The sequence below is a fragment of the Schistocerca gregaria genome, chromosome 2 (assembly GCF_023897955.1).
Source record: "Schistocerca gregaria isolate iqSchGreg1 chromosome 2, iqSchGreg1.2, whole genome shotgun sequence".
NCBI lineage: Eukaryota > Metazoa > Arthropoda > Insecta > Orthoptera > Acrididae > Schistocerca > Schistocerca gregaria.
In genome coordinates this window covers 740,024,059-740,044,438 of record NC_064921.1, presented here as the reverse complement: position 1 = coordinate 740,044,438, position 20,380 = coordinate 740,024,059, and the positions used below count along the sequence as shown (strand labels likewise).

Genomic DNA, 20,380 nt, shown 5'->3' with positions numbered 1-20,380 from the left:
CTTCGGGCATAGATGTGTGTGATGTCCTTAGGTTAGTTAGGTTTAATTAGTTCTAAGTTCTAGGGGACTGATGACCTCAGATGTTACGTCCCATAGTGCACAGAGCCATTTGAACCATTTGAACTGACCGCCCAGATGGAACAAGGGGCTACGAACAATCTCTCCTCAAAGATCGTTCAGCGAATGTTGCTGCATATGGCCTCAGTAGCAGGCGCCTGATTCTTGCAACCACGCTGACTGCTGTTTACCGGCGTCAAAGGGTGGAATTTTCACACCAGTAACGCAGCTGGATCGACAGAAGTATGCACCTATCCTCGGAGAACATGCCCATCCCTATATGTTTTTCCTCAGCACGATGGCTTCTGCCAGGAGGACAATGTAACGTATCACACAGCTGACAGTGCACATGCACGGTTAGAAGGGCACCTTCATCAGTTTACCGTCAGACTCCCCGGATTTGAACATAATTGAGAATCGATCGATCGTGTTGTTAGCGCCTTGGATCCTCAACCGAGAAACCTAGCGCAGCTGGCCACGGCTATGAAGTCGGCAGGTCTCCAAATCCTTGTCGGTGCCTTCTAGTGCGTGACTCACTCTTTTCCCGCATATCTCGCAGCTATCCGCGCTGTAAAAGATGGTTATTCAGGTTTTTGACAGGCGGTCACATTAATATGATTGGACAGTGCATTATCTGCACAACTTTGCCTTTATCGTGTCCACCCACCTGTGCCCAGGCTATAGCTCGTCCTTAGAACCCCTTGTCCAAGCATTTAATGTTCAATTATTTATTAGTGGGTAATTCATGTGTTTCACTTTGCGATAGTAAATCTGATTGTCAAAGCGACCACTTGTTCCTGTTATAGGTTATATGATCCCCTCGCTCATAACATGCATAATTATGTGCGTCGTGTGGTACCTCGCATTCGGGAGGACGACGGTTCAATGCCGCATCCGGCCATCCTGATTTAGGTTTTCTGTGATTTCCCTAAATCGCTCCAGGCAAATGCCGGGTTGTTTCCTTTGAAAGGGCACGGACGACTTCCTTCCCCGTCCTTCCCTAATCCGATGAGACCGATGATCTCGCTGTCTGGTCTCCTCCCCCAAACAACCCAATCCCAACCCAACCCCCGTGTGGTACCCATATTGTCATATAATCATGTTGGATTGGGTCAGCCCTATAAGTTATCATTCAGTGAGAAGTTTCTGATGCGCGACATTATTATTTCCTTTACTTAACTAGCATGATCATATGGAGTGCTCCCCTTCTCTGCAGGTCACCAGAGATCTGGCTTTAGCGTCTAGGGATACACAAAACAGCATAACCGACGCTCTACGAAAAGTCTCTGTTAGACCTCCATCGTTTGAAAAAACGCGGCACTTTGAAGGGTGAACAGGTAGAGAAGGGCTAATATCAACACCAAGTTTCATGGTCGCAGCCTTATTTATTAAGCTGACAATTAAAATTGTTTGACCACTCCTCATAACATGAAAAAACACACTTCATCAAAATAATTTATGTCAGAGCTTAGAACAGAGTTGAATCAGAGACAGCTGCTGTATTGAAGAGAAACCACTCTTATCACCAGGACAAGCGGAACAGCGTGTCGTACGCGGTTCTAGGCGCGCAGTCCGGTACCGTGCGACTGCTACGGTTGCAGGTTCGAATCCTGCCTCGGGCATGGATGTGTCTGATGTCCTTAGGTTAGTTAGGTTTAAGTAGTTCTAAGTTCTAGGGGACTAATGACCACAGCAGTTGAGTCCCATAGTGCTCAGAGTCATTTGAACCATTTTAGCTTGTCGTGTCACATGACTGGGAAATCTTCAGGCATTATATTGTATTGTCTGTCGTCGTGTATAAGTCGAAAAACAAGAGGCAAAAGATGCCCAATATCAGAATATTTGATCGTATGTCCGTCTATGAGATTTCGGACTTTTTACGTGCCACCGAGTCCAGAAGTTTAGCAAAGTACCTAGATTTGGAGGGGTGTGGGTTGGGGGGGGGGGGAGGGGGGAGGGCTGCATCAATAGGATCAAATGCTGCAGGCAACAACGTGTTGTTGACAGCGCTTGCTTTCGTTGGGTCTGGTGGTCTAGTGGTAATGTGTGTGTCCAGTTAACGAAAGGTCACTGGGTCGAACCTCTTTGGATCAAGGAGTTTTTGATCTGCGTTTATCCTAGCTTTCTCCTCTGAATAATGTGAAGATTTGTCCGGAACGGCCGTGGTTCGGATTCCACAGTTAAACTACAGACCAATTGAAAGACTTGCACTTGACCATTGAGCCACAAAGAATTATTACTACTATATTAGTGGCCGCGGATTATATGAATGAGTAGACGGCCATCACTTCAGCTGATTCAGTACTAGAAAACAATAGTCGATGAGCATTCATAACCACCTGTTCGCTGTTAAAGGTATGAAGTCACCTCCTCACATATGTATTTCTGCACGCTACAGCTCTCACCGAGATTTAAACGACCACAGGAACTGCCTTACTGAATGTGAAACCTGTGGACACAGGTCGCTGGACTGATGAGACGCGGTACACATTGGTAAACGCTGATGGCGGGGAATGAGTATGTCGCGGTCCATAAGAATTGTACTCTGTAGTGGCCATACCTCTAAAACTCTGCTTTACGGGACTAACTGTCGAGTGAAAACTCAAATTTAAGACTAGCTGCAACCTCTTCGAAAAACATCACTCGTTATCAACAGTTCCATAATCGTCGACTGTCATTACGTAAATTTGTGCGGAGAACATTCAAGCCGGCCGGAGTAGCCAAGTGGTTCTAGGCGCTGCAGTCTGGAACCGCGCGACCTCTACGGTCGCAGGTTCGAATCCTGCCTCGGGCATGGATGTGTGTGTTGTCCTTAGGTTAGTTACGTTTAAGTAGTTCTAAGTTCTAGGGGACTGATGACCTCAGAAGTTAAGTCCCATAGTGCTCAGGAGCCATTTGAACAATTTTTAGAACGTTCAAAATGCATTCTGATAATTTCTTTTTCGTTTATTTATTGGCTCTTGGTTTCATGACCATACAACCAATCACAGATAATTTAAATTCTCTAATCCAATATTGAGAAACGTATTTTAATATATACACCCTACGACAAAAAAAGAGGCACCACGAAGGATTTATCCGAATGAGACAGAAATCGGGATGGATGTGACACTCATGTACAGCTAAACAAATGATTACAATTTCAGAAAAACTGGATGGTTTACTCAAGAGGGAGAGTTTCACGAAATAAGTCAATAACGTGGCTGGATATTAGGATTGGAACTGCTTGACAGAGGTGTTGGATGTCTCCTGAGGGATACCGTATCAAATTCTCTCTAATTGGCATGTCAGATCGTCAAAAAATCGAGATAGTCGGAGGGCCCTGTCCATAATGCCCCAAACGTTCTCAATTGGGGAGAGATCCAGCGACCTTGCCGGCCAAAATCGGTGTGGTAAGCACGAAGACAAGCAGTAGAAACTCTTGCCGAGTGCGGACGGGCGTTATCTTGCTGAAATGTAAGCTTGCATAAAGCCAGAGGTGGACCAATGCGTTTTTGACTTGCTCAACTTGTGTAGCACTTTCTCTTGAATAAATCATCCATTTTTTCTGGTATTGTAATCATTTGTTTGTTTTTCTGTACATGTATATTACATCTAGTCCGTCCCGTTCGGATAATTCTTGGTGTGTAATTTTTTGTCTTCCAGTGTTTTTTGGGACAGCGCCGCCTCGTAGCCTTTAACTACCAGCCGCATCTCGTTTGCTGTAACGTCTGGTATGAGACACTTCGAATTCTGAAGTAAGGGCGTTCAAGGCTTTAGTAGTGAGTGCAAGCAATGATTACGGGGTAGAGTCATAGCTGATGGACACTTGGTCCATTGCCGGCCATTCGCAGCCATCCACACAACAGACCCCAGTTGTAAATGTTACCTTCTTTGGAACACAGTGTGTATACCACTCGAAGATCAGTGCCACCAGGAATCCTGTTCTTACCTGATGATGATATGAACTGAAACACACCAGTAAAAGTCCGCCTGATAGTGTGCTGGTCGTATCATGGTCATTAATAGCTAACATACAGAAAAGTGACATTAAAACAATTATTAATAGAATGTTGATATTGCTGGGTTTAAATCTTTGCTTGTGATGAAAATATGAAAGTTATTTTTGTTTAGGTTTTTCAGGGTAATGTATCAAGTAGTTTTGTAAAGGATAATTACCTTCAGTGTAGACATGGGCCAAATAGATAAGAGAAATTATTATGTCATTTAATTACATTACTGTAGGTAATGGTAACCATTTCTAACTATAGTTTTAGTATCCGGATGTTTCACTCAAGCATATACAGACGGTATGACAAGAATCTGTGACATACATTCGTGTTACCTACGAAGGTACACGACTACAAGTGTGTTGCAACTGTTCGCCTTTGGTGCAACTATCTGAAAGCTTACACAGTGTGTCTCAAACCCTTAAGAGTCATAATTATACATATGGTGGAGGATACGTAACTGATTATTTTGAGTGCACCACCAAGAACTACAATCCTAATGGCTAACCGCTCGCCATAGAAGGCAGTGTTTTTAATGGTCACATCAACATGTGCACTAGGCTGGTAGTCAGTGGAGGAAGTTGTGTTCTTTGGCGAGTTCGGGTTTAGCCAGCAGAGTCAACCTGTATAAAGCAGAAGTCAGGTGAAAAAGCTTAAATTCTCAAACCTCCAAATAAAATTCTTTGGGAGCTTTTACTTCTCACTACTGCAATGTACGTTTAATCCCATACCATTAGGATCAAAATTACTGGGTCTGTTCAAAAACATTCCGCAACTTCGTCCAAAAAATTTTTCTAAGCGTACCTTTTATTTACTGTGAGTGGTCTCCTTCGAAATACTCTCCTCCATAATTGATAAAATGCTCCCAACGCCCTTTCCACTTTCGGAAGCAGTCTTGGTACGCCTCTTGCTCTATCACGCGAAACGCCATCTACGAATTTTCTTTTATCTCGTGTACCGTTTCAAATCTTCGCCCTTTCAACGAGGTTTCCAACTTTGGAAATTAAAAAAAGTACGCAGGGGCCAGGTTTGGAGAGTACGCAGGATGAGGCAGCACAGTGATTTCGTTTTTGGTGCAATAGTCACGCACCAACTGGGATGAATGTGCAGGTGCGTTATCGTGATGCAAGAGCCATGAAATGTCTCGCGACGTTTCAAGCCGTTTCCTTCTCACATTTTCTCACAGGCATCGCAACACGTCCCGATAGTACCATTGATTAACAGTTTGTCCCTGTGGCATGAACTCGTCATGTAGTTTGAAGTCAAAGAAAAGTATCGCGCACGGCTTTGACATTTGACCTGACCAGACGAGCTTTTTTTCGTCTTGGAGAAACTTTCCCGACCCATTACGAAGATTGAACCTTGGTCTCAACATCGTAACCGTAGACCCACGTCTCATCACCAGTTATGATTCTCTTAAGGAGCATCTCGTTCTCATTTGAGCGATCCAAAAGCTCTTCACAGATTGCGAGGTGAAGGTCTTTCTGGTCTTGACTTATGAGCCGCTGGAGGAGCTTGGCGGCAATACGATGCATTCCAAGATGTTGTGTCGGGATTTCGTGACATAATCGCACTGAAATGTTACATTCTTCCGCAATCTCTCGGACAGTCAGTCTTCGATTGGCATGAGCAATGTCGTTGACGTTCCTGACATGAGCGTCATGAATGAGGATCATCTTCAACTTCCGTCCAGCCATTTTTAACCCTCGCATTACCAAGCGGGGTATTCTGGCTACCACAGGTTCAATTCTTCCCTATAATAATGTTATCTGAAGGGCCACATGCCTGTGGTTTCATGACTTTGTACTAAAATGATTGACGTTGAATTCACACTCACGACTGTCTAATTTTTTTGGCTTTATCATTGTTATTCAAGTCATTTATTGGTGGGATTGTCAGACTACTCCACTTGGTATGAAACGTCTTATTTTCTTATTTGTAGAAAAAGAAGATTTTGGGAAATATATCTGTCATTCATCTTCTTTGTTGAGTTTTGCCATAGATTCAATGTTTGTTGTTGTTGCTGGTTACTATTGTTGATTTGAATTTGACGTTCACTATTGAGCTGATATTACACGAGTCAGTATTTCATCTGCAAGTAAGGGTATCCAAAGGACTCTCTAGCGAAGAGATCACGGAAATTCTATACAGTTCTGATGTCAGTGACGATGAAAATGAATTGGACATTGATAATGAACTGAATGAGTATATGGAACCTCTTGACGAAGACCATATCATAGCATCAGATGAAGCTGATGATGAAATATCAGAAGACACTACACATTCACGTGAACAAGTAGAAGAAGAAGAGGGAGAAGAAGACGAAGACACTGGAGATTTGTTTGTTTCTAGAAGTGGAGTACACTTTTCTAGTGAACCACCAAAAGGTGGGCGGCGTCGACGTCGCAACATTTTGAACGTAACATCTGGCCCAGTGAATGATGGAAAACAATCAAAACAATAACAGAGTAATTTTTATTATTTATCTCACCGGAAATCATGAGCATCATTGTAGAAGAAACGAAGAGGGAAGCCAAACGAGTAATTTCTTTGTGGAATGCAGCTCATTCTTCGAACAAAACGACATGGAGAGATATAAATGCAGGTGAAGTGTACGCTGTATTAGCAGTTCTACTAGGAGCTGGTAGAACTCATGGGCATCGCGCAAATGCTTCCGATCTATGGGGAGCTAATGTTGCCTTTTCTGTTGCCATGTCAAGAAACCGATTTTTATCTGTACTCAAATTCTTGCGATTTGACAGCAGAGACACAAGAGCACAGAGAATTGAAGAAACCAAGGACAAGCTACAAGCCATCAGGATAGTGCTCGACAAATTTCAATCTAACTTGTGTAAGAACTTCTATCATTATGAATACGTGACTACTGATGAACGATTAGCAACTTATCGAGGAAACTGCCCTTTTAGGGTTTATATGAAGAGCAATCCTGGCAAGTATGGCATTAAAATTTGGGTTCGTGCTGATTTGAAGACATCTTACTCATTACGGATCCAAATTTACACAGGAATGGTGGACAATACTCGGGAAGTGAATCAAGGACAGAGAGTTGTTTTGGATCTGATGGAACCTTTTCTGAAGAATGGTCATGGTGTAACAACTGACATTCTTTTTCACCAGTTTTCCACTGGCTGCTGAACTACTAAAATGAAACACGATATTGGTTGGTACCTTGAGTTCCAATAAGAAAGAGATTCCAAAGTAATTCTTGCCAAACAGAAAGAGAGAAGTTCACTCTTCAATGTTCGGTTTCACAAATGACTTGACCCTAGTTTCCTACGTTCCAAAGAAGGGAAAGGCAGTAATACTAGTCTCTGCTCAGCATAATGAGAGACAAGTGAGTGGTGAAGAAAGTGAACACAAACCCGAAATTATACTGCACCACAACAAAACCAAAGGTAGATAATGGGGACAAAATGACAAAAGAATACAGTTGTGTTAGAGGAACGAGGCGATGGGCACTAAGAATCTTCATGGAAATGATAAATATTGCAGCACTGAACGCATATATTCTGTACACTCAAAGGTTTCCTGAATGGCAAAAGAAAAACCGAAGCCGAAGTAAACTCTTCACGACAGAACTGGCATTTGGACTCAGCAAAGGCAACATGGAAGAAAGAGCCAAAAATATCAACGGTCTTCATAAAGATGTACAAGATGCACTGAAAGCTTGTAGTATTGCAATTCCTACAGCAGTGATCCAGAGCCAGTGTTCCAAGTTACCAACGCCACAACGATGTCAAGATTGCAAGAGAAACGAAGATCGGAAAACAAGGTTCTGTTGTGTCACGTGCAAGAAACCTGTTCGTAATATACACAGAGATGAAACTGTGAAGTGTATGCAATGCAAAAATGTACTTGACTGAAAAGTTGAAAAAGTGTTATTTTACTGCAGTGACTGTTGAGATACACAGATTATTAATTTTCTGTTCGTTGAGTACCGAATTTAGTGAAAGATATAAAACTTTTTTGTACTTTGTATCTGTGATCTAATTCAATACTTCTAATAACCTGAAAAGCTGTTTTTCAATACTAAATAAACCCATTCAATAGAAATAACGAAATCTGAGAACAAATATTACAATAAATCACAAAACTCTTTTGGTGTAGTCTAAATACCCCGCTTGGTAAAATATAGGTGTGAAAAAGCTTGGTAATGGGAGGGTTAAACTGTGTGACCCAACCGTAACACCAAGTGCGGCTTAAGCACTCATCACCGTAGCCTTCCCTGCATCATTTGGTGTGTCTCTCTAAAGGTTTTCCAGAGTTTCACAAAAAATTTAATGCAGACGCTTTGCCCCTTTAATTCCGCCAGCTCGAAATTTGCTAACTGTGCGACACAACGATCTACTCAGAAACTTCCGACAGTTACAGATTAACCACAGGCCAACACATCACAGGCGTGAAATTACGAATGTTCCGGAATTTTTTGAACAAACCTCATACATAGAAGGTAGAAGATCATAAATTCAGTACTTTACGATAAGAAAATAATACAGAAAACAATTTTCGGTTTTTATTAGCATTAACAGCTTTCATGTTATAGCGGCAAATTAAGCTCTCAGGAGCTTTTCAAAGCGTTGAAAAGCTTTCTTAGTGCATGCATTAGGATACTACATTAAATTTTTCCATGTCTCTGAAATATCCCTGCAGAGAGATCCTTAGATTCTCTTCCATTTGTAGTGGATTTCCGTACGACACCTCATGGGGAAAAAATGAATATTGTCACATCACAGACGATTATATATTGTTTTCGTAAGTAGCACTATGAGCGTCGATGCAGAACTAAAGGCGTTCAAGATCTCATACCGCCTGAAATATCAATTTCCGACGATCCATTTCTGATCTCTAAATACTCCTTGCGTCAGTACAATTTTGTCCCTAAGGTTTTGGGAGATACTGAAATAGTTGCACCAAATACTCATCATTGTTACGATACCTTTCCGGGTAACCGCAAATATCTCTCATTGATTGTTATCATAGCCCGTTACTATACTTCAGTGAACTATTTGGATAACGAACCTAACGCCAAAAAAAATGTTACCAGGCTCTGTAAACAACATATAATCGAACGTTTAAGTAGCTGATCACCTCTGATCTATGATATGCCTCCAATCTGCCAACCCCCCCCCCCCTCCCCCCCTCTCCCACCCTCAGTTAATGCTGATGCTTCACGCCGTTCGCCCAGATTTACCGCCCAGTTGTTCTCTCTCGCTGCCACGGAACCAAATACAGCCCTACTAGAGCGCTTGTCCGCTGTATGTAGATGACGTATCTGGATTAAAGTTTCGCTAGGTTGCATGTGGTAGTTCTGCGCACCTCTATTGCTGCAACAATGTTTCATTTTCGCTGTGTTTTCCTGAAGAATCCCTATTTTGTATCGCTGATACTGTGCTTGTGTGAAACATATGTTCTACGTCTAGTTACCTGCATTACACTTTTGATTATTTATATTGAACTAGCCGCTGGGGCTAACTCTGTCCTAATGGTTTTCACTACTGATGCTGTGGGAAACCATCTCTGTCTTAACTTACATTATTTCGATTTTGCCAATCAAATCTAGTATTTAATGTCTGAAAAGATGTGAGTGGCACTTAATATAAGTTTCGTGTTTGCCGGCGGCAATGATAGCATTTTATGGCGAACATATTTGTTGTTCTGCAAAAGACAGATCCTCAATCGTGCAATCCGTATGTACTGCCCAGCACAGGGAGCTTATAGTACTTACTCATCAACGGCGATGGCTGCATTATGAAGGACACGCACTTCTGGTTTCCTGCCACGTTCTACGGAGACGGGAGTTACCACCTGGTCTGCAGAGTGGATTAACAGCCGCATCTTGAAGTTGTAGAGTCTCGGCGAAGACGATGTCAGCAGCTCCTTAACTAAAAGAAAAAAAATTGAAGTAAACACGTTATTTGCCTTGTTATCTGTTCTAGTCTTAAAGACATGGTAGAGCCCCAGTACACATGCGTAGGAAAACGCTCATCCCCACTAACAAACGACTGTAGAAAAGTACATAGGTACAATGTTAAACTGGTGGCTGTATATGATTGTCAACCTACACAACTGAAATATATGATTATATGAAGCCAGACGTAGATCATACAGGAAGTCTGTAAAGAAGAAGAAATACTTGAGTGTGTTGTCATATGGGCTACATCAAACAAGAAAGTCTTGGCTATTCAGTTTCCATTACCCAATTTATGAAGCTCAGATTCACAAGGAAAAGCTTTTTGGTTCATCAGGGACTTGCTTCACGGAAAAGGTCAACGATTTTCAAAGGGAGGCACTAGAGGAAGGTGGCCTTGGCTATGATGCATGTGTAAGAAGGGAACCAGACCACAAGTCACGCCGTGTCACAGACAGGAGAAGTGGAGAGAGGCGTCCATCTGGGCAGTAACGTTGCAGGCACTTTTTGGAGGGCCACTGAAGGTGCATATTCGACTCGCTGTTACTCTGTAGATCGGCGATGGCAGTACAGTGGAGGAACCTGTCAAACTGACGACTCAAGAGGCCACAGAGTTCTGCATTTATCAGCAAACTAAACAATCACTAGGTTACACAGGAAAGCTTTTAGAAAGGAATATTTATGATGAATATAGCGAAGCACTCGCAAATAACAGTGTTGAGAATGGAGTAGAATTTCGAAAGTCTTCCCTCGGTAACCCAAGAGTCGAGCTAATCAGGTCAGTACACAACAGCCGGGCGGAAAACCAACAAGGAAGGACTACTAATGTTACATGCAATACGGCCACAAGGTAGAATTCATTGCTACATACCGTAAGAGTTGGGTGTTTAAAGCGCCAATACAGAGTAATGGCATTACAGAGCACTGGTCGTCAATCTTTTTTGCCTGAGAGCAATTCTGACGTTGTGTGACGTCACCTCAGGCCGCTTATGTACCTATCTTATTGGTAACCTACATACAGTAGTGTGTTGCACTGAAATGCCAAAGAAACCGGTATAAGCATGTATATTCAAATACAGAAATATACTGTATAAACAGGCAGAATACGGCCTGCGGTCGGAATCGCCTGTATAAGACAACAAATATCTGGCGCAGTTGTCAGATCGGTTACTGCTGCTACAACGGCGGGTTATCAAGATTTAAGTGAGTTTGAACGACGTGTTATAGTCGGCGTGTGAGCGATGGAACACAGCATCTCCGATGTAGCGATGAAGTGGGGATTTTCCCTTACGGCTATTTCACGAATCTGCCGTGAATATCAGTAATCCGGGAACACAATAAATCTCCGACATCGCCGCAGCTGGAAAAAGACCCGAAAAGAACGGGACCAACGAACGACACCTGAAGAGAATCGTTCAACGTGACAGAAGTGCAACCCTTCCGAAAATTGCTGCAGATTTCAATGCTGGGCTGTCAACGAGTGTCAATGTACGAACCATTCAAAGAAACACCATCGATATGGGCTTTCGGAGCCGAAGGCCCACTCGTGTACCCTTGATGACTGCACGACATAAAGCTTTACGCCTCGCCTGGGCTCGTCAACACTGACATTGGACCATTGATGACTAGAAACATGTTGCCTGGTCGGACGAGTCTCGTTTCAGATTCAAGCGAGTGGATGGACGTTTACGGGTATGGAGACAACCTTATGAATCTATTGACCCTGGATGTCAGCAGGGGATTGTTTAAGCTGGTGTAGGCTCCTTAATGGTATGTGGCGTGTGCAGTTGCAGTGATATGGGACCCCTGATACGCCTAGGAACGACTCCGACAGGTGACACTTACGTAAGCATCCTGTCTGATCACCTGCATGCATTCTTGTCCATTGTGCATTCCGAGGCACTTGAACAGTTCCAGTAGGACAATGCGACACACCACAGATCCAGAATTGCAACAGAGTGATTCCAGGAACACTCTTCTGAGTTTAACACTTCCGCTGGCCACGAAACTCACCGGACATGAACATTATTGAGCACATCTGGGATGCCTTGCAACGTGCTGTTCAGAAGAGATCTCCACCAAGTGACACTTCTTCGGATTTGTGGACAGCCCTGCACGATTAATGGTATCATTTCCCTCCAGCACTACTTCAGACGTTAGTCGAATCTATATCATGTCTTGTTGCGGCACTTTTGCGTGCATCTTTCGCTCTTCAGTGTGTGCGTGCTCCCTTAGACTAGCCATAGTAAGGGAGCGATACGCTGGCCGCCTGCACCAAGTATCGATCTATAAAAGTCGACACCACTTTGTGTCGAGTGTTCTCTGTTTCAGATTGCTGCCATCGGGACTCTTAAAGTGACACAGTTAGTGTTAAATTTTAACAATTTTGAGTGGAGAACTCTCTTTGAAATTCTGAAGCTATCAGGAGTAAAATGCAAGGAACGAAGGGCAATTTACAACTTATACTGAAAGCAGACGACAGTTATAAATGTCGAGGGGCATGGAAGGGAAGCAGTGGTTGAGAAGGGAGTGAGGCAGGATTGTAGCCTTTCCCTGGTGTTATTCAATACGTAAAGGACGCAGTGAAGGAAACCAGAGAAAAGTTTGGAGCAGGAATTAAACTCCAGGGAGAAGAAATAAAAACTTTAAGGTTTCCCAATGACGCTATAATTCTGTCAGAGACAGAGGACTTGGAACAACAGCACAACGGAATAAACAGTAACTTGAAAGGAGGATATAAGATGAACATCAGCAAATGCAAGGCAAGGATAATGGAATGTCTTCTTCTTTTAGTGTTCAACCCTGAGGTTGGTTTGCAGCAGAGCGCCATTCCTCTCTTCTGTCTGCTTTCCTCTTCATTTCCACATATGTGTTACATCCAACGTCATTCATGATCTGTTGCATGTATGATATCCTTGGTCGCCCCCGCCGATTCCTTCCCTCAATAACTCCTTCTGCTATTGTTCCAATGATATTGTTGTGTCGTAGGATGTGCCCTACAAGTTTGTCTCTTCTTGTTTGGATGTGCCTCCACAGAGATCTGGTTTCCTGTACTCTTCTAAGCACCTCTTCATTTGTTACTTTGTCTGTCCAGCTGATCTTCATCATCCTTCTATAGCACCACATCTCCAGGGCCTCTAGCCGTCTTCTCTCTGATCTTCCAACTGTCCAAGTTTCACATTCATATAGGGCCACACTCCAAACGAAACCTTTCATGATGCGTTTCCTTATTTGCAGACTGATGTTGTTGCTGGTGAGTAAGTTCCTTCTCCGATTAAATGCAATTTTGGCCTTTTGTATTCTGGTCGCAATTTCTTTCCGGCTTCTACCATCCCTTGTGATTTTGCTTCCCAGGTAAGTAAATTCCTGTATCACTTCCAGCTCCTCTCTTCCAATTCTAATTATCGGAGGTTCATATTCTGCTCCTGTACTGCATACCATCACTTTAGTCTTTTTCTTGTTTATTCTCATTCCATACTGATTGTATAGAATTTTTTCCGTTGTTCTGAGGACTTCCTCTAGATCTTCTTCTGTCTCCGTGACTACAGCAATATCATCTGCATAACGTACCATGTCTATCTTCTGCCCATTAATTTTGATCCCCACCTCAGTAGTTTCTCGAACTTGGTCTATAGCTTCCTGGATGTAAGCATTGAATATAAGAGGAGAGAGAGCACATCCTTGTCTTACCCCTTTTCTAATATTTGCTTGTTGTTCCTGGTGACAGTTCCTAATCACTGCCACCTCATTCTTATAGAAACTGAGTATCACGCGGATGTCTTTGTACTTTATTCCAATTTTCCTCAGCACTCTGAACATCTCTTGCCAGATAACGTTATCAAATGCCTTTTCCATGTCTATAAAGGCAATATAAGTTGGTTTATTTTTCTGTAATTGCTTTTCGATAATGAGTCTCAGTGCCAGAATCGCCTCTCTTGTTCTCAATCCCCTTCTGAAACCAAACTGATCTTCACTCAGCATATCCTCCACCTTCTCTTCAATTCTCTTCAGAACTATTTTTATGAGAATTTTTGATGCATGTGATATTAGGCTAAGAGTTCGGTGCTGTTCACATTTTGTAGCTGCTGCCTTCTTTGGTATAGGAACAATGATACATTTCTGGAAGTCTGTCGGTATCTCTCCTGTGTTATAGATGGACCTAATAAGTTTAAGCAGCATCATTTTCATGCCGTCTCCAGCATTCTTTATTAGTTCTGCAGGGATGTCATCAATACCCGTTGCTTTGTTGTCCTGTAGTTCTTTTAGAGCTCTGTCAAATTCTTCTTGCAGAATGTCATCTCCCTTGTCATCTTCGTCTACTTCCTCTTCTCTTCCTATTACTTCCTCCGAAAGAGGTGTTCCAGCATACAACTCCTCTATGTATTCTTTCCATCTCTTCAGCATGTCTTCACCAAACAGCATTTTCCCCTCTTTATTTTCTATTGTGCCTGAGAGTACTGTTTTACGTTTGTTAAGAAAAAAAATTGATTTGCTGTTCTGTAGGCTAAATCAGTTCTTCCGTTTTGCATATTTTCTTCTACTTTCCTGCACATTTCTCCAAGAAAATTTTCTTTTGCTTTCCTAGCTTCTCTATTAACTAAATTCCTTAGTCTTCTGTATTCAGCTTTTCCTTGTTCCTCAGTTGCATTTTTGTATAATCTTCTGTTTTCTATAAGCTCAATAATATCTGCTGTAATCCATTTCCTCTTGTTTTTGGGTTCAGTTCTTCCAACTATCTTTTCTGCTGCTTTGTATATACCAGATTTAATCTGATTCCAGTCTTCATTTACTCCACCATGTTGAAAATTTTTAATTAGGTTGTCTGTTTCATGAGCATAGTGCTTTGCCAGTCCCTCAGTTTTCAGTTTTTCTAGTTCCCATTTAAGTTTTACTGGCTTCTTCTTCAAACGTTTGAATTTCAGTGAACTTTTCATCATGACCAGGTTATGATCACTGCCTATGTCTGCAGATGGATAGCTCCTGCAATCTTTTATCTGGTTCCTAAAACGTGCTTTCACTAGAATGTAGTCAATCTGTTGTCTCCTCAGGTCTCCAGGGGCCTTCCATGTATATCTTCTTCGTTTGTGGTGTTGGAAAAGTGTGTTTGCAACAACTAATTGGTGCTTGGAGCAGAACTCGATCAGTCGATCACCTCTTTCATTTCTTCTTCCAAGTCCATATTTGCCAACAATTCCTTCCTCCGGGTCTTCACCCACAATTGCGTTCCAGTCCCCCATGGCAATCAGGTTTTCATCTCCTTTAACATTTCTCATCGCATCACTTATTTCTTCGTATATTTCGTCAATGACTGCATCTTCTTCTTTGGATGTTGGCATGTATATTTGTATTATCACAGTGTCCTTTGGTTTAGTTTCAAGTTTGACTAGTATTATTCGAGAGCTATATTGCACATATTCCTTGACACGTGAGCCATAGTTTTTCCTCAAAATTATTCCAACTCCTCCCATTCCCGGTCTATCTTGGTCAGTTCCGGTGTGAATGACTCTGTATTCTCCAGACCAGAAATCACCTGGTTGGGGCCATCTCATCTCCGATATGCCCAGGATATCGATTTCCAGTCGCTCCATTTCAAGTTTTACATTTTCTAGCTTGCTACACTGAAGCAGTGTTCTCACATTCCAAGTGGCTATGTTAAAATTGGGATTCATTTCCTTCACGTTGTCTATATCTTTTGCAGTCCCCACCCGGAGATCCGATTGGGGGACTATTTTATCTCCGGAAAATTTTACAGAAGATACTGACATGGTTTACTGCTGATGCTTGGGATAACCGTAGTTCTTTAATGTGGTGGTTTCCCGTTGCCTTCCACATCCTATGCCGTTGACCATCAGCTGGTTCTTCCGCCTTTGGAAATGATTTCTCATTTCCAGGGCAAGAGGGTGCCCTGTCCAGCAGATGCTGGGGTGATGACTTATCCCAGTCATCCTTCGGTCCCTGTCTACGTTAGCCATCATATGAAGTGATGTTGCCCACTCTCTACCGCTTGGAGGTGTAGATCAGGAGTTTCCCTTCATCGGGTCTAGGACCTTAATGGCATTTCCTAGTCCCCTCCAGTACTTTAGAGAGTAATGGAATGTAGTCGAATTAAATATGATATAGATAGATCCGGTTGGTAGGACACATTCTGAGGCGTCAATGGATCAAGAGTTCAGTGCATCAAACCAGTCTTCAGACTGAAAACCACAACAACTACAACACGTGTTTGACAAAGTGTTGTTATGCTGTTTCTTTGAGCATCATCAGTTGTTTTGCTGTCCAAATAGCAAAACTCATCTACTACTTTAAGTGTCTCGTTTCCTGATCTAATTCTCTCAGCATCATATTTAATGGAATGTAGTCGAATTAAATATGATGCTGAGAGAATTAGATCAGGAAACGAGACACTTAAAGTAGTAGATGAGTTTTGCTATTTGGACAGCAAAACAACTGATGATCGCCGAAGCAGAGAGGGTATAAAATGTAGACTGACAATGGCAATAAAATCGTTTTTGAAGAAGAAAAAATTGTTAACATTGAATATCGATTTAAGTGTTAGGAACTGTTTTCTGAAAGTATTTGTATGGAGTGCAGCCATGTATGGAAGTGAAACGTGGACGATAAGTAGTTTGGACAAGAAGAGAATAGAAGCTTTCGAAATGTGGTGCTACAGAAGAATGCTGAAGATTATATAGATAGATCACATAACTAATGAGGAGGTATTGAATAGAATTGGGGAGAAGAGGAGTTTGTGGCACAACCTGACAAGAAGAAGGGTCCGGTTGGTAGGACACATTCTGAGGCGTCAATGGATCAAGAGTTCAGTGCATCAAACCAGTCTTCAGACTGAAAACCACAACAACTACAACACGTGTTTGACAAAGTGTTGTTATGCTGTTTCTTTGAGCATCATCAGTTGTTTTGCTGTCCAAATAGCAAAACTCATCTACTACTTTAAGTGTCTCGTTTCCTGATCTAATTCTCTCAGCATCATATTTAATGGAATGTAGTCGAATTAAATATGATGCTGAGAGAATTAGATCAGGAAACGAGACACTTAAAGTAGTAGATGAGTTTTGCTATTTGGACAGCAAAACAACTGATGATCGCCGAAGCAGAGAGGGTATAAAATGTAGACTGACAATGGCAATAAAATCGTTTTTGAAGAAGAAAAAATTGTTAACATTGAATATCGATTTAAGTGTTAGGAACTGTTTTCTGAAAGTATTTGTATGGAGTGCAGCCATGTATGGAAGTGAAACGTGGACGATAAGTAGTTTGGACAAGAAGAGAATAGAAGCTTTCGAAATGTGGTGCTACAGAAGAATGCTGAAGATTATATAGATAGATCACATAACTAATGAGGAGGTATTGAATAGAATTGGGGAGAAGAGGAGTTTGTGGCACAACCTGACAAGAAGAAGGGTCCGGTTGGTAGGACACATTCTGAGGCGTCAATGGATCAAGAGTTCAGTGCATCAAACCAGTCTTCAGACTGAAAACCACAACAACTACAACACGTGTTTGACAAAGTGTTGTTATGCTGTTTCTTTGAGCGGATGATTAATTCATTAATAACAATAAATATACTCGCTTTTCGATGCATTACGCAATGTGAGACACTATCAAATGTTTAAAAACTGGTTTGAATGTTATGTTTCATCTACTCATTGTCTTGTATTACAAAAACATTCCTTGCTACAGGTAAGCACGACATTTGAAAATGACCAACTCTGTAACGTGCAGTTCTTCGATTTGCCTCCAAACGCTGTCTACGCTCTTCGTCAGTCTCACTGACTCGACGGTCATGTAGCTGGCCTGCATTCCGCGTACGCCGACCATTATTTCGACGTCTCACTGGTGGTATTTTTTCCAAAGAAATAAATCACTAACTGAAATCAACTGAATGTTCGCGGCACACCGAAGTACAACGAACTGACATCAATTCGGCCTCTGTAACACATCAAATACATTATCACTACCGATTACTCACAGGAATGTCGCTTTCCATTGTATTCTTTTTCGCAAGATGTCAATATTCAATTTGTTACTGTTATGAAAACATGCGACAGCAGATCTGCCAAAATGAACGTCACAAAGTTTTTTTTATGAAAATTTGCGACAACATAACTATCAAATCGACCGTCGCGTTTCCTTTGTTGAGATTTTCATACAAAATTTCAGACTTTTTCGGTGGGTTTTCCAAAAATTTGCTTTCATGCAAACCTTATCCCAACAATTAAGAACACACAGACACACACACACACACACACACACACACACACACACACACACACACACACACACACACACACACAAATCTGTCAAATCGGTCGAGCCATTCTCTAGTGATGATATGGCAAATGATTTTTATTTATAGGAGATAGAAGAAGAAGAAAGAAGGAAAAAAATGTTTCAAATGGCTCTGAGCACTGACTGTAGCGCCTAGAACCCCGCGGCCACCACGGCCGGCTGAAAGAAGACTGAAAAGGGAATTAAAGAGCTATTGTTGTTTGTCAAGGGCAGAAAATTAGCGCAATATGATTCACTGATGATGCAACAGCGGTAACTGAAAGTGTTTAGGAATTGAGTTTAGTGCTAAAAGTAATGTCCCGTTTGCTAGCTGTGGGTTAAGATATGCACATAAAAAAATAGTGTGTCTCAAGCTGAAATGTTAAAGGACTAAATGTTAGAGCTAAAAAAACTAAACTTCTCCCGAATAGGCTATGAAGGCATAAAGGCTTCGGACTGGCCACCATGTCATCCTCAGCCCACAGGCGTCACTGGATGCGGATATTAAGGGGCATGGGGTCAACACACCGCTCTCCCGCCCGTATGTCAGTTTCCGAGACCGGAGCCGCTATTTCTCAGTCAAGTAGCTCCTCAGTTTGCCTCACAAGGGCTGAGTGCCCCCCGTGTGCCAACAGCGCTCGGCAGACCGGATGGTCACCCATCCAAGAGCTAGCCCAACCCGACAGCGCTTAACTTCTGTGATCTGACGGGAACCGGTGTTACCACTGAGACAAGGCCGTTGGCAATGTTGGGATAGAGAAACTTGACAGGTATAAACTAGGCATAGAAGCGAGGACAAGGCCAAAGGATCGTTTATACGAATAAATAGTAGCTAATGTGCAATAATATAAAAGTTGTGTCTGGTTTCGAATGTATTAAAATGAATCTGAAATCCATTATGGTATTCGCGAAACGAGCTACAATAGTCGTGAAACATCAGAAACTACCAGGCAAGCACATGGATATATTCATAATAGGTTCCCTTTGCACTTAAAACAAATATCACAATTCTTTTCTCACTGTAAAGGATTTTCGATGATACGTTTACAACTCGGCAACATGAACTGTATACGTTACATTGCCCTCAGATTTTATTATATGTTAACATTAGTGGGGGAGAGAATATTAGTTCGATTACTTTCCGTATTCGTCTTGGAAAAACACTGCTCCGTATCGTGAATGGGAACTCTGATGCTAACAGCATTAAAAATAGCAATTTCTCAGTCGACATCAAGCCGTTCTTCTGTTACTACATGCCAGTTATTCTGAACGAACTACGGCGAAATATTTTATGACTGTGTGATTCCCCTTGTGCATCATGTCAAATATATTTGTCAGAGAAATATAATGATTACTTGATAACATTTCTTTGTTAAAGAAATTTTATAGCGTAATAAAGGCCTTAGCCCACGGGTGAATTCACCAATGTCAATTAAAATTAAGCGTATCGTAAAATACAGAGTGTATAAAAAACAATCATCCGATTTGATATGTCTATATTTCTGAAACTAATAAACATGTACAGCCGGACGTAGTGGCCGAGCGGTTCTAGGCGTTGTAGTCTGGAACCGCGCGACCGCTATGGTCGCAGGTTCGAGTCCTGTCTCGGCATGGCTGTGTATGATGTCCTTAGGTTAGTTAGGTTTAAGTAGTTCTAAGTTCTAGGGGACTGATGACCACAGCAGTTAAGTCTCATAGCGCTCAGAACCATTTTGAACCAATAAACATATACAATGAATTTTGTGTTTTGATGAAAGGAAAACTCAACAATTTTTTTTTTCAAACCTTTTCATAGGTATTCAGTATGCTCCATTTGAGATGCACGACATATGTCAATGAGGTATTCAGTTGTTCCCACACTGCGGCGAGCATGTCGTGAATTATGGCTTCCACAGCTGCTGTTATGCGATGTCTCACTTCATTCATTGTTGTTGGTAACGGAGACACATAAACAGATTCTTTTATAAACCCGCACAATAAATAGTCACATACAGTCATGTCCAGTGACCTTGGAGGCCAGTAACGCAAGGCTGAATCATTTGGTCCAGTGCGACCGATCCATCGTTCAGCAATCCTTTGATTTAAAAATCCCCGCACTTCCAGATGCCAGTGTCGT

General features: G+C 42.0%; 1 protein-coding gene across 2 annotated transcripts in view; it reads right to left on the bottom strand.

Annotated features, from left to right (window-relative positions):
* The window catches only part of LOC126334905 (probable imidazolonepropionase), a 149,508-nt gene that overhangs the window by 104,631 nt on the left and 24,497 nt on the right, over nucleotides 1–20,380 (bottom strand). For both annotated transcript variants that reach the window (XM_049997616.1, XM_049997615.1), the window contains exon 2: nucleotides 9,793–9,949. In XM_049997616.1, the coding sequence (XP_049853573.1) occupies nucleotides 9,793–9,902 (110 nt within the window). In that variant the 5' untranslated portion in view covers nucleotides 9,903–9,949. The remainder of the gene's footprint in view (nucleotides 1–9,792; nucleotides 9,950–20,380) is intronic.